Source organism: Sciurus vulgaris (assembly GCF_902686455.1).
Source record: "Sciurus vulgaris genome assembly, chromosome: 4".
NCBI lineage: Eukaryota > Metazoa > Chordata > Mammalia > Rodentia > Sciuridae > Sciurus > Sciurus vulgaris.
The window spans coordinates 87,195,398-87,219,011 of NC_136464.1; the positions used below are offsets into that span (position 1 = coordinate 87,195,398).

At 33.8% G+C, this 23,614-nt stretch overlaps 1 protein-coding gene across 1 annotated transcript in view; it reads left to right on the forward strand.

Annotated features, from left to right (window-relative positions):
- Window positions 1–23,614, forward strand: part of PARG (poly(ADP-ribose) glycohydrolase) — a 128,914-nt gene that overhangs the window by 45,707 nt on the left and 59,593 nt on the right. The window contains exons 8-10 of the mRNA XM_079136482.1: window positions 8,486–8,578; window positions 13,252–13,409; window positions 20,782–20,861. Of these exons, the coding sequence (XP_078992608.1) occupies window positions 8,486–8,578; window positions 13,252–13,409; window positions 20,782–20,861 (331 nt within the window). The remainder of the gene's footprint in view (window positions 1–8,485; window positions 8,579–13,251; window positions 13,410–20,781; window positions 20,862–23,614) is intronic.

The following is a 23,614-nucleotide window of genomic DNA, read 5'->3' on the forward strand; positions in this document are numbered from 1 at the left end:
ACCCATCTGATGATGCGGTTTTGGGGGGTGCATAGGAGGTTGGAGATTGGAATAATGTATTTGAAAGCCAGGGAAACCCAAAGATTAGCAGGAATCAGCAGAAACTAGGAAGAAGCAAGGAACAGTTCTTTGCTAGAGCCTTCAATGAAAACATGGCACTGCTGACACCTTGATTTTAGAGTTTTAGCCTCCAGAACTATGATAGAATAAATTTTTGTTGATTTTAAGCCACCTAGCTTGTGACACTTTCTAAAAGCAGCCAAAAGAAATTTTAAAAGTATGTTAACTAATATAAGAATCAAATTGGGCTGGGATCGTGGCTCAGTAGTAGAGTGCTTGCCTCACATGTGTCAGGAACTGGGTTTGATTCTCAGCACCACATGTAAATTAATAAATAAAATAAAAATTCATTGACAACTAAAAAATATTTTTTAAAAATAATAAAAATTTTAAAAAAGGAAAAATCTCTTTAAAAAAATCAAATTGATCAATGGAATATAGTAATAAGCCCAGAGATAGACCCTTGCTTATACAATCAAGTTTCTAACAAAGGTGTTAAAGCAATCCAATGAGGAAATAAATGTCTTTTCAACAAATGGATTAGAAAAACTGAACATCTGTATAGATTGAAGAAGAGGGAGAAGAGGGGAGAGAAGAAAAAAGAGGAGGAGGAAGAACTTTTTGCTTCCCACAGAGCATATATAGAAAATAATTCTTTTTCTATTTTTCACAGAAAATAATTCTAAATAGGATATCCCAAACTATAAAACTTCCAGAAGAAAATATCTTCATGGCTTAGGAATAGGCAAAGATTTCTTCAGAAATGGAAAGCATTAAACATACAAGAAAAAATTCAGCAAGATGACTCAGGCCTATAATCCCAGCTACTTGAGAGCTAAGGCAAGAGGATAGCAAGTTTGAAGTCATCCTGGACAGCTTATTTTGAGTCTCAGAATAAAGCTTGAAAAGGTCCGGGACTGTATTTCAGTGTTAGAGTGCTTGCTTAGCATATGTGAGGTCCTGGGTTCAATCCCACCAAAGGGAAAAAAAAAATTTAAAAATAGTTGTCAAAGGAAAATGAACTAGGCAAGCAAAAGAGAGAAAAATATTTGCAAAATGTTTATCTGAAAATCTCCTTTCCAGAGTACATAAAGAACTACATTTAAAAAACCATATTTTAAAATGAGCAAAAGTGTGTAAAAGATACTTCAGAAAGAAAGATTTATAAATAGCCTATGAGCATATTAAAAGGTCTTCAGTATTATTTGTCACAGGGGGAAGTACCAGTTAAAGTGATAATGAACGATTAGTATGTAGGCACTAGAAAAGCTAAAATTAAAAACTAGTACCATTGTTGGGAGAATGTGTGGCTATTTTTTAAAGACTAGACATATATTTATCTTATTGTCCACTAATCCCATTCCTTTCTGTACCTTAGAGAAATAAAAATATATATACACACAAAAAAATCCATAAAAGAATATATTTATAACAACTTTTAACAGCCAACATCTCGTAACAGCCCAAGTGTCTATCAACAGAAGAATGAATAAACAAATGGTATACTCATACAGTGGAATAAAATAATAAAAGGGAACATATTACTGATAATAAATATGACATACATGCATCTCAGAGACATTGTGCTGATTTTAAAAAGCCTTATTCAAAATAATACATGCTCTGTGTTTACAATAATAATTACAAAAACAGGAAGCTGTGGTAGAAAAGTTTCGAATGGTGGTAGTTTCTGAAGTGTGTGGGGCAAGGGTTGTCTGGGAAGGAACATGAGGAACTTCTAGATTACTGGCAATGTCATATTTTGATAGGTATTTGTGTTGCTGAGGTATATACAGAGTTGTGAAAATTAAGTTTCACCTCTGAAGAAAAATATCTGTAAACAAATATTGAACTCTAGTTATTATGTAGGCTGATGTAATTGGGGTAAAATGTATCAATACTCACCACTTACTTAAAAATAGATTAAAAGATGTACAGAAGGATGATGAAAGCAAATATAGTAAAATGTCAATTGTAGAAACTGTGTATTTGGCTGTTCTGTGTATTTTAACTTTGCTGTATATTATCACTTTTTTCATATTGTTGGGGAAAGTGGTTACCATCAATTGGGAATGAGTATAAAAATTATGGCATATCTGTACATTTATGATTCTACAAAGTGAAAGGACTTCTAATGTTTCTCTAATGGCAAAAAAAAAGGTTGAAGAAAATGTAGTATTTAAAAAATTAACACAAAACTGAGTGTTTAAATGATATTTATAAATTCTTACAAGACATTTTAGGGAGGACCCAGGCATCTATTGGAGAACTTTGACTTCATTGGAATGTTTGGCATTTTAAAGCAAGACTGTGTTCCTGTTAAAAATTAATAGAAAAGAAATAAGGAGTCATCACAGAAGGGCTTGAATAGATGAGGATTAAAAGTTTAATGCCATTAGTAATCAAAGAAACATGAAGTAATAGTGAATTGGCATTTCAGCCCATCAAATTGCAAAGATAATGTGAGAACACGCGGTATTAAAGCTATGGGGTTAAGTAATTTCTTACATAACTTTAGTGGGAATATAAACCAGTAGATCCTTTCTGTAAGACCAGCATATAGCAAAAGTCTTAGAGAGACATTCAACAGATGCACATAGGTCTACATACAAGAAAATTCATTGCCGTGGTAATTGTAACAGTGCAAAACTGACCATATCCTACAAGCCCATCATAAGAGAATTTTAGAAATAAATTATGGTATGTCCAAATAATAGAATAATACCCAACTATTAAAAGTGATGATATGGGTACAGGGTTGGTGATGTAGTACAGTGGCAGAGCACTTGCCTAGCATGCATAATTCTATCCCAGCCCTGCAAAACTAACAAACAGACCCAAAAACAGTGCTAGAGTTTTATTTATTTTTGTGAGGAAAGTCCACTATGTTAAGTGAAAACAAAATACAGACTGTAATGGATGGATAGATGGTAGCTTGCAAGGACATGTTCCAAAACTATTAATAAATGTCTAACACTGGGTTTGTGGGTGACATTTTCTTTTTGTTTATGTGGATTTTGTACAGTGAAAATGCATAATTTTTAAAAAGCACATTTTATTTTTAGCGACCTTTATGGGGAACACATAGCAAAGTGAAAAATGCTTTTAGATGGATGTGGTGGCACATACATGTAATCTTAGTGACTCAGGAGGATTATGAATTCAGAGCCAGCCTTAGCAAAACCCTGTCTCAAAATAAAAAAAAGGACTGGGGATGTGGCTTACTGCTTAAGCACCTCTGAATTCAATCCGTGGTACCAAAAAAAAAAAGAAAAAAGGAGAAGAGAAGAAAAAAAGAAAAAAAAATAGTTTTATTGTTAACAGGTTTAGAAATACTAAATTGTTTAAACAGTATAATTTCAACTGATAAATGCACCTACATTAGAAGAAAAAGACAGGTATAAATAGTTGTTTAGGATAATAATAAGGATCATAAAATTATGAGAATTTTTTATTTAAATCATAGAATAATGTATTTTTCTACTGAAAATTGTTGAATAAAGTTAAATGTCTTAGACCTTTTTTGTAAATTTTGATATTTTTCATTAAAGAATTATTAATGACTTTTCAGAATTATACTAGGCTCTCACTAGGTTTAGTCCAGTGGAGAAAATTAAGAGATTTGTGGTGTTCCTTATATTTGTTGATTTGTGATTGGTTATTTTTTACAAGCTGTTTGCTATGAACTATTTGAAGAAGATCTATGGACATTTTCTACTTTATTGAAATGGCAGTGTTTTTTTTGATTTTACTAGCTACGAATTTCACATATTCAAAGTTCACTTGTCACTATTTATTTTGTACTTTTCTGTGTGTCAGGCATAATTTAGTCATGTGTAAGTATATCCTTAATAAATACTAAAGAAGAACAGATTAGGACCAAATATTCTAAGAAAGGAAAACTGAGTAACTATCTCTTTTCTATTTGTATGTTTGTAGGTATTTAAATTATCAATGTTTTCAACACCTGGCAAATTTGGTTCCTCTCTTTTAGTAGTTTGTCCATGTTTTAGTTTTAGTCCACTGAAGGAACAAGGAAAAATAGCCTCATCACTGTGGTGAGACAGTTATTACTGCCCTTCAAGGTTAGGGCTGATGTATTGGGGGTCACAGAAAGCATGTGGGCTTTCTGTCTTGAGATTTGTGAAGTCAGTGACAACATGTGTTATTTACTGTTCTGCTGTCTCTTGGCATGTAATATTCAAATATTTGTTTACCAAACAATTGAATAATTGAACAAATCTATAATATTAAGAAAGGAGATGGGATATTTTTGAATTTTATTTTGAATGGAACATACATAACAAATTTGTGGGACTATAGTAAAAAGTCTGTAAAAGTGCATTAGTACAGACTTAGACACACAGAAACACTCACCACATATAATTATCTGTGCATAATCTCTAGAAGAAGGCAGGGCTTTACTTGTGGGAGAATTTGATGCAGCTTTCCTTTTTACCATAATATACATGATTATCTTCCTTATAATCATCATCAAAAATATACTTAATTGTTATAGAATAGTTGACCAAGTGTTCTTGCTTTTCTCTTTAAAATATCTTTTTTCCTTTTGTTTATTATTGTTATAATTTTTTTCAGGTTTTAAAATCGTTTCATCTTTTTTGCTTCTTGAAGTTGTGATGATTTACATTAAAAAAAAATATTTTCTGTTGCATCCCAGTTTGTTATTGTACAGATTAGATTTAATAAATATTTTGGTAAAATGTAAAATGTGCCTAAAGATACTGATATGTTGAGGTCCACTAAGATCATGCTGATATTTTAGATTATACATTTAATATCAAACAGTGGTCAAGTTGGCTGTGTTCTCAAATTACTTGTTTTAATATTCTCATTTGTGTTTTCAGAGCAGCATTGGACATAGGTGTTGACTGTTGTAAAGAAGTGCAGAGTGATAATGCTTCATTATATAAATAAGTGATATTGTAAAGCTTGTCAGCAGAGGCGTAGCAGCAGCTACTCATATGTCAGTTTTAAAAGACAAGAACAAGTAACCAAAGGAAAAGAAACCATGAGCATATTAAGACACTTCAGATTGTTATTAGGTTGAACTTTTTGAATAGGCCTTTTCCCTATCCCTTGTGCTAAATGCAGTTAAAACTGGACAAAGTATATAAAACAAACAAGAAGATTCTGAAATGTGGAGAGAAGGCTGAATAGCTATGACTGTGATTTTAAAAAGTAATTTGACTATGACTGTGCAACCCTAGCATTGGAGTGCTATCAGCACAGGCCTAGTGAACAGTCTGTACTCTTTCCACCCAACAGTATCATGGTGCCTGTCTCCTCCCTACCATAGGCAATGAAGGCTCATTGGGGCCTTTCAGTATCACAGAAAGTCTGCTTATATAAAAGATTTAAATAAGATCCAAAGTCTCATAACATTATACCCCAAATTTCCAAATTAAAAGTATGAATAAAAAATAATTCGTCATCAAGAACTAGGAAAATCCCAGCTGAAATGAAAAAAAAAAAAAAAAAAAGGATACCAATTCTGAGATAACACAGGTGTAAGAATTATCTAGCAAGGATTTTAAAGCAGCCACCACAGAAATTTTAACGACAGTAGATTACTCATCAGAAAACGTAGGGACTGGGAAGAAGTAGCAACAAAACCTTTGAAAGACTAAAAGGCTTCAATGAGCAATTAATAACATGCTTGAAACAAACAAAAGAAAGTCCCAATAGTAAATAGAAGCTATGAAAAACCAAGTGGAAATTTTAGAAATGAAAATTCCATTAACTGAAAATTTTTAAAAATGCTCTCTCTGTGACCCCCAATACATCAACCCTAAATGGGTTCATTGGAGAGAGGGCATAACAGGAAAGAACTGATCTGAGCAACAGAGAGAAAAAGACAAAACAGAAAAGTTGAGAGACCCATGTGACTAGTAAAACATCTAACATTCATGTCATTAAAATACCAAAAAAGGAGAAATATGATTGGACTGAAAAAATATTCAAAGAAAATATGGCTGAAAACTTGCAAAATTTGGCAAAACACATAAACCTGCAGATTCAGAAGTGGAGTGAACCCACGCTGGATAGACCCAAAGGTATCCTCTGTAAGACATCTCATAGTCACATTTCTTTAAAAACAAAGAAAATATCTTGAAAGCAGAGAAATGACACATTTCTTGAAAGTAAAAGGCAGCTTCATTTGTGTATTTGTTTTCTGTTAGTATAATGAAATATCTGAGTATAGTATTATGTAAAGAAAAGGTTTATTTTTAGCTTACAGTTCTGGAGGTTCAAAGACTGGCACTGACTCAGCTCTAGTGAATTCACATGCAAACGAGCGCCCTGGGGGCATTATATAAGAGGGAGAGATCATGGGGCAAGACATGAAGCTAGAAAAACCAGTAAAGGGCCTTCTTACTTTTTCTAACAACCCTCTCAAGTAACTCAGGGTTCAGGAGAACTACATTAATCCCTTCTGAGGACCACACTCAGAGTGATCTCCCAAAGGCTCAAGCTCCTAAAGGTCCTCCTACCTCCCAACAATGCCACAATGAGGACCACTTTCTCAACATGTGAACTCTTGGGTGACATACTTGAACCATATCCAAATCATAGCCATTTGTAATGCCAGAAACTGAAAGCAAGATGCTCCTCAGTTGGTGAAAGGTATATTTATATTATGGAATACTACTTAGCAATGAGTGAGACTCAACTATTGATACTTAAAATAACTCAAATGAATCTCTACTACTCTGAGTAAAAAATAAATTTGAAAGAAAACAATGATTCCATTTATATAACATGACAGTTATAGAGATGAAAAACAAATTAGTGGTTGCTAGAGGTTAGGAAAAATGGGAGGAAGAAAGTGAGTAATTATAAATGGGTAATATGAAATTTTTAATGTAGTGGAATTCTGTATCTCAATTTTGGTGGTGGTTTACAAACATACACATTTTAAAATGGCATAGAATGATAAACACTGTATCAGCATTAATTGATTTTGACTGTGTGGTATACGTATATAAAATCTAATCATTGAGGGAAAGTGGGTGAAAGGTATACTGTACCTCTATATTATTTTTGCAACATTTTACAAATCTAGTTTCTTCAGAATAAAAAGTTTTAAAAAGCAAAAAGATAAGTTGTATTAAGGAAGAGTTTGAGTATTTAAAACAAATATATTAATATGTTAAAATGTATTAATACATTTTCAGCTACAGGAAAGCAAATATCAAAAGTAGTTGAATGTCTTCTTACTGTTGAGGGTTTTGTTTTTGTTTTTTAGCAGCACTGGGGATTGAACTTGGGGCCTTAGGCATTCTAGGCAAGCACTCTCCTGCCAAGCTGTGTTCCCAGCGCTTTCTTGAAATCTTACTTTGAGACAGGGTCTTGCTAAATTGTCCAGACTGGCCTTGAAATTATGTTCCTCTTGCCTCAGCTTCCTAAGTTTCTGGGATTACAGCATGCACCACTGCATCCAGCCTAGTCCTTAATTTTATCAGAGTTAAAGAGGCTTATTATGAAGAGGAAACCATTTACTCTGAACTCCTTTTGTTGTTGCTGTTTGTTTGTTTATTGTTTTTTATAATGTATTGACTTCCCTTTCTCACTTTAAGAGTTTAGGACTTAGCATGAATTCATATTTCCCCATTACCATTAATATAAGCCTTACTGCTGCCTCACTTTCCCACCCTAGTTATCACATTCCTATTTTTTCAATATAATATTGTAAACATTATTCATATCTGGGCTATAATTGCTTTTCCTCTTTTGTACAATTTTTGTTTTCCCCCAAATTAATAGTTGTCTTAATGTTCACTTGCTTACAGAGATGGGAATTTATAAAAGGTGAAAACAGAACACAAATTTCATCTTTGTGGTCCTTTAAATTATGATATGGGAATTGTGATTTTAACTTCTCAATTGTACCTTCAAGGGAAAATGTCTAAGGTCATAAGAAACCTCGTTTCCTAACCAGTTAAGTTAGGTGTGGTACATACTGGATGCCCTGAAGTAATTAGTGTAGCTTTTATTGTGATTGCTGTAAGTAATAAACTTCTGAAGTTCAGTGAGTCCTTTTGGGACTTCTGAAAGAGTCCTTGGTTGTCTAGCAGTTTTCACTTGGTGTAGTCAAGGGCAGAATGTACTCTTTTTCATTTACAGGTATTGTATTTGATAATGAAGGTTGATGTGAAAGATACTTGATTTGGGGGATAGTTTGGTTTTGGAGAACATTAAGGTGAATTATATATATTTGGAAATGAACTTGTAGGTTTGTTGATAACTCCAGTTGGTGTGCTTGTACATATGTTTGATAGTGATGATAATGTCTCATTGTGGGCCTCCATGAAAAATGGATTAGTAATTTTGTAACAAATATTTGTTCATTGGTTATCCACTGTTTATTATTATTCACAAAACCTGTTTTATTGGTTTTCAGGTACTCGAAGAAGCAGAAGCTCAACATTTATATCAGTCCATTTTGCCTGATATGGTGAAAATAGCACTCTGTCTGCCAAATATTTGCACTCAGGTTAGTAAATTTAACTTCCTCAGTAGCTTTCTTGAGATTTGTAGTTGGATTTCTTTTAAATTCTCATAGTCAAGATCAGAGAGAAGAATGGTAGAGAGAGGGGTGGGAAACAGTTTCTTCCCAAGAATATGGTAATTTTGCTACATTAAGGAAAAGATTAGAGGCTAGAGTGAATGCTACAAAATGACATTAAAAATGTAACATTCCATTTTTGAGCTTCAGTTTACATTGTGGAAATTTGTTTACTCAGACTTCCTTTTCCTCTTTTTGTTTAAATAGTCTCTGTCTTTAAAAATTCAGTCATTATATCAAAATACACTAATAGATTTTAGATATTTTATTTTCAAAATGGCTTAGTACTACGCACTCTTTTACTGTCCTCTAAAGTGATATATTGATAAAACCAATGAGTTTATGGAACTCCTTTAAAAAAATAAAATAATTCAGTATTGCTTTATTTTGTTTGGGATGTATTAATTATATATTATTACCAAATAACATATGACCTCAATAGTGTCTTAAAGCAATTAACATTTATCATCTCACAGTTTTTATTGGTCATGAGTTTAGGAGCAGTTTAGCTGAATTAGTTGTGATTCAGTCTTTTGTGTAATTGTAGTCAGGATATTGGCCAAGGCTATGGTTACAGAAAGGCTTAACTGGGGCTAGAAGGCCCACTTAATTAGCTCACTCACATGGCTGTGGCAGGAGGCTTCCGTGTAGACCTTTCCATAGGCTTTTTGGGTATCCTCATGACGTAGTTTCAAACTTCCTTAGCTTTCTCTTCCAAGAGAGAGACTGAGGAAACTGTAGTAACTTTTGTGACCAAGTTTCCCAGAGTACCCAGTGTTGCTGCCACTAGTTTTCTGCTCATTAGTAGCTAGTCACTAAATCTAGCCCATACTCAAGGATAGGGGTATTAGATGCCACTTTTTAAAGGGAAGAGTATCAAAGAACTCATGAGCATATTTTCAGCCCTCCACAGAAGATTGTTGTTTTGTTCTTCATAATTTTCTTTTTGAGTTTCTCACAGCAGTGCTCCCACAGGGTCCTATGAACATTGTGGGTGGAAATGCATCTGATTGTGTGCGATGCTCCATCCTGTTGCACACCTCAAAATGATAAGCAGTCATTGGGGGAACCAGAAATTACCCACAACTGTCTACTTGGACCATGCCATCTCCAGTGGAGAACCAGTGAATGTTTTTCAACCTGCCACAATTATTAGCATTTTACTGGGATGTTTCCAGGCTATTTAATTTCACCTCAGTAATACATTGTGTTTATTTTAAGTTTTATGCCAGGTGAAGTGGTGCATACCTATAATCCCAGCTATTCGAAAGGTTGAGGCAGGAGGATTACAAGTTTGAGACCAGCTGGTCTATTTAGCAAAACCCTGTATCAAAATAAAAAATAAAAATGAACTGGGGATTATAGCTCAGTGGTAGAATGCTACTGAGTTCAATTCTCAGTACCACCACACCAAAAAAAGTTTTACATTAGACAGGGATTTTCCCCCAACCCCTGCCCTATAACGGGAATTAAACCCAGGGGAGCTCTGCCTCTGAGCTATATTCTCAGCCCTTTTTACTTTATATCCTGAGATAGGGTCTCATTAAGTTTCAAAGACTCGCCTTGAACTTGGAATCCTTCTGCTTCAGCCTCCTGAGTAACTGGGATTACAAGTGTGTGCCACTATGCCTGACTGAAGAAAATATAGTTTAAAACAACCCTTCCTGTTGCTTCTCTTGGAATTGTTTGCTTATATTCCATATTCATTCATTTTCCTTCCTCTCCTTTCCTTACCTAGAAAAATAAAATCTCTCATTGCCTTATAGCTCTGCCTGTTACTTCTTGCCCTGTGAGGCCTTTCTTGCTTTTACTCGCAGAGCTTAATTCACCCTGTAGCACTCAAATATACTTACCACATTGTTTTTATTTTATGTTTTTACTTATCTCCTCCCACTAGATTATATTCTCCTTGAAGAGAGATCCTCTTTGTGGGTTTTGTGTGGAGTTCAGTTAAATAATTTTGAATTCAACATAATCAACAATATCTATCCTTTAGACATGGATCACTTAATTCTCTTCTCTACTTATGCTGTAGGACAGTAAGTTTCTGTATTTCACTTAATGAGACTTTTGTGATTCAAAAACATCTAAATTTGTAAGCAATAATAAGTCACTGGGTAGAACCAGATCAGATTCATGGCTCCCCAGCTTTTTTGTCCTGGCTGAAAACAAATTCATTCTTCCATTAGTGTATTAATGGGAAGATATTGAAAGTTAAGATTTCAGTTTGAGACCAAAATACATTTTTGGCAGGTTAAATTGTTGATATTTATGAGTTATCACATTAAAGTACTCTAGGACAAATCTAAAAGGTAATTTTTATATTAATGAAAAATATCAAAAGAAACAAGTTTTGGAAGGAGCATTTTGGAATATCTAGGTTTATAGTAACCAGTAAAATTTATATCAGTCATCTCTTTTCCCTAAATATGAGCTTTTAGGATTTTTCTTTACTAGGAGAGCAGAAAGTCATTTGTTCTTTTAAAAATTATATTATTTGTTTATTTGGGGATCAGGAAATGTTTGTGTTTCAAGTCCATTAAGCCTAAATATTCTCCATTTTTAAAAATTATTTATTTTTTAGTTTTTTACAGACTGCATTTTGATTCATTGTACACAAATGGGGTACATCATTTCATTTCTGTGGTTGTACACAATGTAGATTCATACCATTCGTGTAATCATACATGTACACATAGGGTAATGATGTTTGTCTCATTCCACCATTTTTCATACCCCCCCCCCCATTTCTTTCTACATAATCTAAAGTTCCTCCATTCTTCTCTCACTCCCCACCCCCCACCTCCTATTATATATCATTCTCCACTTATCACGGAAAACATTCAGCCTTTGGTTTTTTGGGTCCATTAATTTTTAAAATTAGTTTTCTAGATAACTTAGTAAATGATAATTGGAAACTCTTTTCTCACTAAAACTTTGTTTTAAACCATTGATACTCTGTCATTGCTGGATGGTGTATAACATGTTTAGAATGAAAAATAGAGATCAATATGAGCTCTCTTATTTCCTCCTCCCTAGAAATGAAAGGAAGGAGAATTTCGGGTAGTGTAGTGAAAATAAATTCTTTACCTTTTGCTTGTATGTTCACCTTTGAATTTTTCCAAGACAAATAGTTGAATTGCAAGTTTAACTTTTTCTTCTTTTTAGTGAACTTTTAGTCTAGCAATAACATGTGTTGCCTGTTGCTTAGAAAAATTGCAGTTTTGGACTGGAGAGATAGCCCAGCTGGTAGAGTGCTTGCCTCGCAAGCCAAGGCCCTGAGTTCGATCCCCAGTACCGCAAAAAAAAACAAAAAAAAAAATTGCAGTTTTGATTTGTCTTACTTAACTTTCCTCTAGTATGATGTGGATAGTTCCCTCTGGGCAGATGGTTTGAGATTTGTTCAAATATTTGGCAATCTTAGTTCTTGGTATTATTAACAGGGAGAAGAAAAAGCATCTCTAAGTATTATAGGGATCATTTGAACAACTGATGGGTTAACTGGAAGTTTGTCTTTGGTTTTACCAGTATGTCTTTTACATATAGTTTAAACATTTAAAATAGAATAAAATCCACTGAATATAATACTAAGGTCCTATGGATCGTCCTGATAGTTACAGGTCAATGAATTTGAGTTTGGTACAAGTAGAAGACATTTTAGACATAAAAGATTTGAAAGAAAAATGTTCTGTATATTCCTTGACTTGGGGTGTGTGATTGTGTAGGAAATGCCTGTCTTGTTACCAATTATACATAAGTTTTCATATGTTCCATTAATTTCTTTAATAAAATTATATTTGGATCTCACAGAGAAATTATCAATTTGATTTAGAATAAGAGGAATCCCAAAAAACCAAAGGCCAATTATTTCTGATAAAGTGGATAATGATACATATGGGGGTGGGGGAGGAGGAAAGGGAAGAATGGAGGAAGGATGAATTGTGTAGAGGGAAGTGAGGGGTCAAGAGGGGACAGGGTGAAGGAAAGATAATAGAATGAAACAGACATCATTATCCTATGTACATGTATGATCACACAAATGATGTGACTCTACTTTGTGTACAGCCAGAGAAATGAAAGTTGTACCCCTTTCCTCTACAGTGAGTCAAAGAATAATAATAATAAAATAAAAATAAAATAAGAGGAAAAGGCTTATTTATTGAATTATTTTCCTGAAGTCATTTTATTTAGAACTAAGAAATATTGCTCTGACAATTTTTTATATAAGAATAAAATTTAACATATATAATAATAGCTAAATTCAATGTATCATATTTGTTTTATCTTTTATTTTAATTTTTTATTACATGGGTATTGTCTTTCTATTTACTTGCTTAAACATGGTAGTTAAGTAACATTTTATGTTTTTTTCACTCTCATTATTACTAATTAAAAATCTGCAGTTTGTCAAACAACTACATTTTCCCAATCATCCCTGATAAACAACCCTTAACTTTAACAATATTGTTGATTTAAGGATTCAAAAGTGGCCTGAAATTATTTCTGCCTCAATTTAGCAAATGCAATTTGGTGCCTCTGCCTTCAAAATTGCTAAACTAATTATTGCTTTTCTTGTCTGTATTTTTTGTTTCCTCCATCAGCCAATACCACTCCTGAAACAGAAGATGAATCATTCCATCACAATGTCACAGGAACAGATTGCCAGTCTTTTAGCTAATGCTTTTTTTTGCACATTTCCCCGACGAAATGCTAAAATGAAATCGGAGTATTCTAGTTATCCAGACATTAACTTCAATCGGTATGTTTTCAGAACACCTCTTTAACAGTGAAATAGAGAAGGGTGGAAGGAACAATATTTTTGAGTAATTTGCCATGGGCTAAGCATTTTATGTACAATTATCTGATTTTATCTTACAATACTGTGAGTTAAGTGATGTTTTTACCATTTTGCAGGCAAGATAATTAAAGTTCATAGAGGTAAAGAACTTGATTGGGATCCAGGAGCCAGTAAGTCACAGAACTGAGATTTCATCTCAGTATTGCAATGCCCATGTTCTTTCCACCCTCTCAGATTATCTTCCTCCTCTGAATGCTCTGGATTCAACCTGCCTTAATTTGATTATTCACAGGAATATTTATTGTACCTTATATTCCTTATATGCTAAAATAATGTTAAAGTGGGAGTGAAATCCCTTTCTGTAAAGATCTCATAAAGAATATAAAATCATAAGGCTTGAAAAATATACTTAAAATGAAAAGTGACTTTGACATGATTATCAATGTAATATTTTTAAAAGGAAGGCAAATGTACAAATTATTTGACTAAATTAGCACATTATAAATGTGTTGATAAAGCTTCAAATTTTGGCAGTTTTCCCAAGTGAGTATTCTATCATCTGTGCAAGCAAAAATATTATAAGAAATCTTCTTAGCAAATGAGTATCATTTTTTCCCTCCCTCCCATATTCTGATCCATTATTCCCCAAGTCTTCTTTGTTTATTCATTTAAGCCTTGTCTTTATGGTACCTATGAACAGAATGTGAGTTTTTTTTCTCTAATACCTTATGAAGTCTTCAGAAAATTGCTATGTGTTCCTCTTTCCTGGTAGGTTGTGTATAATCCTCCACCACCTCTGATCACACAACTCCCAACCCTGAGGGTGGATCAGTGTGGGCAGTGTGTCAAGTAGGAAGTATGGTCATGGAACAAACCAAAACCCCTTTTGTCTGACATACTGTTGTTTTTCAACATGGAATGGTGCAGTAACCATTTATTTTTATTTTAATTTTTAATGAATTTTTTTAAAAGCTTTTTATTTTAAATTAATGTTAGACTTACAGAAAAGTTACAAAAGTAGTACCCAGAATTCCTATATGCTACTCTACCTCATTTCACCTTTTGTTAACATCTTTTGTAACCATAGAAAAATGATAAAAATCAGTAAGTTAACATTGATATAGTACTATGAACTGAACTACCAACCTTACTTACATTCTTCCAGTTTGTCTGTTGTCCTTTTTTTCTGTTCCAGGATTGTACCCAGCATGCCACATTGCATTTGATTTCTTGGTTTCCTCCACCCTGTTCCTTGTTTTTTAAATTTTTTAATTTAATTTAATTTTATTTTATGACTTTGATACTTTTGAAGACTACTTATTAATAACTTTGGAGAATGTTCTCTATCTGTATTTGGCTAATATTCTTTCACAATTAAAATGAGGTCATGCATTTTTGGGCAGAAATACCACAGAAATACCTTGTGTTCTTAGTGCATCACATTAGTGGGCTCATGATTCATCTTAGTGGTGATCCGCTGACTAAGGTAATGTTTGCTAGGTTTTTCCACTGTAAAAACACCCTCCTCTTTTTTCTAATAGAAGATAAAATATTATGCAAATGTTTGCGTCACATTTTCCCTCACTAATTTTAGCATCCATTGATGGCCCTTGTCTGCAGTTATTACTGTAATGTTTACCTGTTACAATTTTTGTTTTCCTCTTACACATGTATTAATTGAAATTATCTTATAAGGAAGAGTCCCTTATACTTTCTTTTACTATTAAAATGGATTCATTGATCTTTATTTCATTGTATAAGTTAAAATTTAATATAATCATTATTCATTTTGCTGCTCAAATTGTTCTAGCTATGACTATTAGGGTTCCTCAGGACTTGTCTTTTGACAAGTTCCCATTCTTTTATTGAGCATTTCCTTTCTTTCTAGACTCACAAAGTATTTTAAGTTTATCTTGTATTTTCCATGTCCCAGTCCTGGAATCAACCATTTCCCCACAGATCCATGATTCTTTTCGTTACTGAAAGCCCAGTCCTTCCTTGTCCCTGATGCCAGTCTGACAATGAGGACATAGTTTTGAGGAAAAAATAAAGGTGTTTTATTGCTTTGCTAGCAAAGGAGAAAAACAGGGGACTCTTATCCCAGAGGGTGTGATTCTGCCCATCAGGAGGAATGGGGAACTTTAAAAGATGTGATTCAAAGGTTACATTCCACTTGTCCATCAGAGTGTAATTCACTTTTTAATTTGGGGAGATAGTTATTTCTGGTGCCATTTCCAAAGTCTGAATACTTAGTTCCTAAGGTGGGTGTGTACTCAAGATAGAGAAGAAAGGTAATCCTATTTCCCCAGAGATTAGGAGGAGGAGGAGGGAGAAAGGAAGAGAAAGAAATGACCTTTAAAAAATAAGTCACAGTAGCAGAGCAGCAGGGGCTACACACAGAGCATGAGAAGGACCACTGTTAAATTTTCATAACCAACTAACCTCTGCCAGGGGAACTCTAGGGCAATGATGGTTTTATCTTTTTCATTCTTCATGATGATTTATTCTGAAGACTAAGCAGATTGGCCAAGTGTTTTCCTGTTAGGCTTGATGAAAAACAAGACTGAACCATTTTTCTTAAGGAAAGGAATAGATTAGAACAATGCAAGCACTTTATGCAAATATGTATTGACTTTTTGGTGGGTATTATGTAATACCTTATTTTAGCCCAAGTACCTCAGCTTACTTGACGTTATCTGAAATCTTCTAGCATGAGAATATCTCCTAATAATAATAGCTAATATTTGTTTAGCATTTACCATGTGCTAATCACTGTTAAATTATTTCTTAATCTTCACATCAACTTTATAAATTAGGTATTGATTAGGTATTGTTATTTCCGTTTTTCAGATGAGAGGAGATGGAGGATTAGAGAAGGTAGGATACTTCACCAAGTTAACACAGTAAACTTGTGTAAAATTTAGATTCAACTCAATAAACAGTCTGCTTCTAGAAGCAGTGTCCCTTAACCACCCTGTCACTCATTTCCCTTTGAATGGACTGGATTAATATTTCTTGAACCTTAGTGAAAAATTAGAACGATTCTAATTCTTGGTTTTTTAAGTGAGCCAAACCCTTTATAAGTCCAGAGTAAGCAAGTAGGATTTAAGCACAATAAGTAGAATTTTTACCAAATAAAAGTTTAATTAGTTCCATTGAAGATTTTAAGCCAGGCATACTCTTGTCTTTTTGCCTCATGGATGTTTTCGTGGATACCAGAACACTGAAAATGAATTAAAGCAGGTAGGCCTGTAATAGTTTTACAGTTGTTGTAGGAACTCCTTAGCAGCCAGAATGTCTCTCCACACTTTTATGAGATGGGATGTGTTTTAATGAACCTAAACTAAACAGGAATGATATTGATGACTCACTTTGATTCTATCTATGGAAGTATTTAGGTAGGAAAGCTTCTTACTGTTAAGCTTCATGGAAAGTAAGGGACTTGTCAGCAGAACAGGAACTTGAACACTGTCTTCTGCTCAAACTCAGTGCTTTTCATTATGTCTCACTGCTTCTTAAGAGCAAATGCTCTGAGACTGCCTCAGAAATGGAAGACAACCCAAAATTCCCTTTTTATGTGGCTTAAAAGGTCAAGTACCTAATCCAATGAGCTATTTGGTAAGCTAGTTATATAGGATTTTGTTGTTATTGTGTGTTCTTTTTTGCATAGTTTGTACTCATGAGTTGTTTCTGGCAGTTCGGGGTGTGTGTGTGTGTGTGTGTATGAGTATATTTAATCTCAAATGAGTTGTAGCTAGTTGATTGAATAAGAAAAATGGCAAGAGTATGTGGTGGAAGGCTGACGTCAATAAATTGAATAAGTCTCCCTTTTTTATTTATTGTTGTGTTCTTCCAGACCTGCTTAGTTATGTTAAATACCCCTGACCTTTTCCCCTGCTTGCCTTTCAGGGCCTAAACATTCATATAAAGGCTTCCAATGTGATTAGCATTGATGCTTCTGAGATTGCATGGAAACTAGATGGTCAGAGATAAATTGTGGGTCTCTGCAGTGGTCAGCCCAGGAGGCTTTTACTTCTGCCCTCTTCCCTGAATTGAAAATGCTGCTAGGGCCATATGGCAGAGTGCCTCACAGAAGAGGCCAGAAACGACTTTCTGGCTAGGTCCCACATTATCACATGCTTCTATTTTAAAGTGGAGGTTTTAGGGCTTTAGTCTTGATTTACTGTATACTAATGGAATTAATCCTTTACTTATAATGGCATGGGTGTGTGTGTCTAGAATTCAATTCCAGTAATGTTATCAGTATTCCATTCAGGGAAAGATTTTATTAAACTGTGTTTCTCTTTATAAATATGAAAAGAAAAGTACCAATTAATGTTTCTGACCTTTGATTGACTTCTTCCCTTGAAAATGCAAAATGTTTTGTTTAGAAAAGAGTCTGGGTGCCTGACTGACTTTTTCTGTTTCTTTTAAAAATAATTTGTGTTTATCATTTAGTGAAGTGCCAGAGTATCTTCCCTACATGCACAGGGGTTGTTAGTGGCCTGGTTTATATGCATATTTATGTACATACTGGCAAGTCAAAGTCACCTCCAAATACTTGAAAATACATTCCCAAGACTTGAAAAATCTAAATTAAAAAGAAAAAGGTGTTAGGAAGTTAAAAACTCATATGATGCTTCCTTTCTGAGTATCTTTTTCCCCCCTCTCTGTATCTGTCTCTCATAGGCTCCCTCTCTCTCTAGCTCCGTTTCTATCAGATTTGATCTGCCCTCCCCACCTCTTAGTCTCCAAGCTTAGTCCCTTTGTCTTCTCCCCCTGCCACCACTACCCCAACACTCTTATGATACCATGTATCTCTCTTGCAATGATTTTCATTCATACTTCTTGCCTGTGTATTTCTGCTTTTACTTGTTGTATAATAACTTATTTTATTTTTTTGGCCATACATACCTCTTTGAAATGTTATAACAAGCCAAGTCTAAGAACTGTCACCAGGATTTAAATCTACTTTAACTTCTCTCAATTTATCTTTACTTCTCTCTCTCTTCCTACCTCTCTCTTTCTTTCTCTCTCGTTCTCTCTTTCTCTCCCCCCCCCCCACTTCCTGGCTTAGATGGGAACGCATATTTTGTATACACAATGATTGGAAATTAGAGTAGTAAATAATTGAAATTCTGCTTGATTTGGTACCTGTAAGATTTGGACTTGTAAAATAAACAATAGCACTCATTTATAGTGATAATAAAATCAGTATGAAATTCTAGGAAAGTCCATATCACTAGGATAATAATGCAACCCAAAGAGGCTCCTAAGGTTAATAATTTGTCATCATGATTATGAAATATGTAGACTTTTATGCTGTTTTACAAACAACTAACCCACATATAGAAGCTAGGGGCATTTTCTTTTTGAGGTTTGGGGAATTATTCCTTACGGGCAACAACCATTTTCTCTTCTCTCTGCAGTATTTCTGTTGGAGAACTTTTCCCCCTTAATTGAGTTATACAGTATATCAATTCGTTTCTAAAAAAAGGTGGCTGCTTTTTGTATTTATACTGCTTTCATCTATAAGTAGTAAGCCTAGAAAAGGATTTTGCAGTAGAGCCTATTCATTTAGTAAATCATATTTATTGGTATAAGATGTTTAATTAAACTGCCAAGTGCCTTCTTCATTTTGACTATCATTTTGATTTAAACAAACTATACTCTGGTTGACATATTGCAGAAGAAATCAAGCTGAAACTTATACTCTCAGAGAGCCTGTTTTCAGCTGCCAGCTATATTTTAAGAGTATGTGTCTTTAATATTTTTTAAGTTCTTTAAATGAGTAAAAATTATCACACAAGCATCTTTGAACTATTTTTAAAAGTAGATTATATTTTAGATTGGGTTAAAATGCTACCCAACATTAGTATTCTTTTTAGGAAATATTTATATAAATTGTTTTTTCCAGAAGTTGACCCTGAATACAGATTTCAAATCGTTGTAAACAGGATCATTTGAAATCTGCATTTCCTTCCCTTTTCTTAATTCATTTCAATTGCTCAACAGGATTTTTTTTCATGAAATTAACTTTTCCTTTTCTGCATAGTTACATAAGCTTGCTCTTCTAATCATGAAAAATGTTACCCATTTTAGCACTTATTAAAGTGAACTTCTATTTGGAAGGGTTTCTGGATTTAAAATCAGAGTATATGACTGGAGGCAGAGAATCCTCATCATTTATAGCCAATGAATTTTCCTGTAATTTTTAAATGCCTTTGGAAAGCTTGATCTTATTCCCAAAAGCCTGCTTTTGTGTGAGATATCTTTTAGTGAACTACTTACTCAGGTCATATGCTTCTAAAACCCTGCTTTTCTTTCCTCAGGACAAATTGAATTATGTTACCAATAACAATGCCACATCATTTCAAAGCAAACCAAATTAAGTAGTGTAAATCTAGGTTGCTGGAAACTGGATAACATGGGCACTGTTTTTGTAACCAAGCAAAGGATCTGTATTAATCAGTTCTAATTGCCATAACAAATACTATAGCTTAGGTGACTTAAACAACAAAAATGGATTTTCTCAACAATTGTGAAAGCTAGACATCCCAGATCAAGGCACTAATGAATTCTATTCCAGATGAGGACTCTCTTCTCTTATAGACTACTGCCTTTTCACCTCATTCTCACATGACAGAGAAAGCTCTGATGTATCTCCCTCTTTTTATGAGAACCCCAGTCTTATAAGTTTAGGGCTGTATTTATTTAACCTTCACCGCCTCTTCATAGGCCCTATCAGCAAATAAAGCCACTTTGGGAATTCCAGTTTAAACATAAGAGCACTGGGAGGGCATAGACATTTAGTAGGTCACAAGATCTGTTAATTAACAAAGATTACACATTCAGGCCCCAGTCTCTTTTCATACCTATGTCTCTCCCCTCCATCCCACTCCCCTGACTTCACTATAAATACTCAAATGTAGATTTTTTTTTTTTAGATACCATTTTTGTTCAGTTATGTAACCGCCTAATAATATTATTCATTATAAATAAGTACTTGCCACAGGGAACATGCTGTGCATTAACTGACTGACCCTACTTGACCTTGGGAGATGAGATGGTACCTTTTCCCTGGAGGAAAATGGATTGGACAAGTGGGTGGGTAGAGAATACTGGCTGATTCCAATGGTTTTCAGGGAGCCTGGGTCTAATGGATTTCAGTCCTCTCCAGACGCTGTTCTGATCAAATCTGTTTTCTAGTTCTTTGTCATTACAGAATCACCTGGAAAGTGCTTACTTAGTAGTAACATAAATTTATTACTTTGTGAATTATTAACACATTTTAAAACATCCTCTACCCTCTTTTATTTTTGGTCTCTTTCAGGTTGTTTGAAGGACGTTCATCAAGGAAACCAGAGAAGCTTAAAACACTTTTCTGTTACTTTCGAAGAGTCACAGAGAAAAGTAAATTCCTTTCATTCTTATTATAATTTTTCTTACTGATGAGTACAGTTCAAATCAAGTGATGGGAAGAACATTTTGTGTTTAAAGTACTTCTTACTGCCCCAAACACATTTGAACAGTAGTGATTCAATGTTGTAACCTTGATTTTATGCATGTTATAGATACACATAAATGTGTACTATTAATGTGCATGGGTTCTATATACTCTGAAATCAAACCCATATCCTATAAAACCTGCAATACGCTTGAAAGAATTTTTATGAGTAAAAGTAATAAATTAATACTTCGAAAAGAAAGTATATTGAACAGGAGATACATGTAGGATGCTCTTCATTTAAAGAAGTATTAACTAGTTTAACTTTATTTGTATAGGCCAGTTAGTTCATTGTTTTCCTACTCATTCATCTCTTTCGTCTCCCCTAATCCCTTTGTAGAGTTCTTATAAAACTGGATTGTAAGTGTTTACATGTCTGTCTTCTTCTGTTGGACCATCTTGCTTTACCAAAGCTGGATGCCCAGGCTGACCTGAGGCAACAACAGTAAATGTCCAACAAATGCTGGCGATGACTAACTGACAATGCATATGGTTACTCTTACCTTAGGAACTAAATGACCATGACCACGTTTAATACTTCAATGATTCAGGTTTCTCATCTATGAAATAAAATAAGATAATTACCTCACAAAATAGTTGCGCATATTAAACAAGTATATATACTTAATGTGTTACCTTTACTGCAATTTGATAATAAAGGAAACCAGAACACCTTGTAAGTTTCCTTTTGCTAAATTTTCCTGTTTCTAAATCTAAATATAATTATTGTAATTAATTCAGAGTTTACTTTTCTGTCTTGAACATCAAATCATGTATACCTTCTTTGAAAGCTACTTTGCTTTCTCAGTTTCAGGATTTCAAATACTTTGAAGAAAAAGCAAATTATTATTATTATTTTTTTAAAATTTTCATTAGAAATGTATGTGCTGTCATAAGTCTTGGGAGTTAGGTTGAAGAAATAATTTATAATCAGACATTTTATTTCTGGCTTTTTCATTGTACATGATAATTTAGGTCTTTATAGAAATAAAATGAAATGTTGCTATAGGTTTTCAAGATGTAGCACTAATGTCTTAAGGAGGATATAATAAACGGAATTATATAAGTTTGCTATATAATGATTAGTCGTATTGGGGTTTGGAACCTACTGAATAGAGACTTTAGAGATCTACTCAAAGTATCATATTTCATTAAATCATTATAGATGGTAGGACGTTCCATCACATTATATATATCCAAGAATGAAAAAAAAACTTAGGATAGGGGTATCTATTAGGAAACCTGTTACATCAAAGGTCTTGCCCTCAATCGAGGATAAATGAGAAATTGACGTGGCTGTGCAGAAAAGAGATAATAAAGAAACTTGTTAAGTCTCAACTTTGTCACTGTTGTGGGGAGTAGGGAAAGAGTTTACCTCTGAGAATTTGAACCACACCTCCAGGTGATGGCAGAAGCAGATGCCCATCTTTGGAAAAAATTGTTTTATTCCAGACCTATGGCAAGATATCTACATTATAAAAAACATTTTAAGAAACTTAATAGGTGAAAAACATGTGTTTTAGAACTGATTAAACATAATTTTAACAGGACCAACTTTTCATTATTGTTAAACATCTATATTTTATATTCACAATGAAAATCTTAAGCCAAAATGTTTAGAGCCATCTGAATTGTTATTTTCAGTATAGTTTTAGATAAAGTATCTTATAGTCACATGTTTAAAATTGATGATTCATATGTAGTACATATTACGATTTTATTAAAGGAAATATTTGAATAACCAAAATGCCCTATTCTGGGGTGAATTTTGCCCTTTTATGGAAAAAGCAACAGATATGTTCTTAAGGCACTTTCATTGGTAGTTTTTTCTAGAGAACCATATCCTTCCTGCCTTTTCTCTTGCTTTGCCAGTAGTATTTATTTATGAATTTCTCATGGTCTCTCAGTATGTATGAAGGATTTTTAATCTTCTCTACCAAGTGACTGAATGATAAAATAGACATTACTTTCCTATTAATAGAATTGCTTCTCTAATGTTTGGATTGTTTGACCTCTTGGGAGTTTTAAATATGCTACCTTTTGTCTTAAAGTTGGTATCTGAAGAATATTTTATGACTCATGTTAACAAAAAATTGTTTTCTAATATAGATGATTTTTGAGTTGCTGCTGCTTGTCATTGGGAGTAAAGAAATGTGGAATTGTCTGTAGGAATGAAATTATGGCCAAGCTTCTGTTGGGCTCGACACCATCATCACTAATAGTTCCTGACATCTCTTTGTGCTTAAGAGCTTTTTCTTTTCTTTCCTTTTCCTTTTTCTTTCTTTCTTTCTTTCTTTTTTTTTTTTTTTTTTAACAAAAGAAAACAGAAATGGCATGGCCTTTTTACCCTGCTCTTTGATTTGAAGCAGACAGATTACTTCTGGCTGGCTGATTTATTTTTTGCTTTTGCCACTGGCTTAGAAAACAAAAAAGTAATCCTAACTAAGGAAGGATCCTATCCTCTAAAATTATTGATTGCATTAACAGTATTTCATTTTTGAGCTTTTCAAATCTATCGCTCCTTTAAAAATGTCATCGTCTCTAAACTCTTATAACAGTAATATCTCTACCAACTAATGTGCCTGTTTAAAAGTAGAGCAGTTGCCAATCATCTAAGCTCCGGACTTAGTTGTGCTAAGTCCAAAGGACGTGCCAAAAA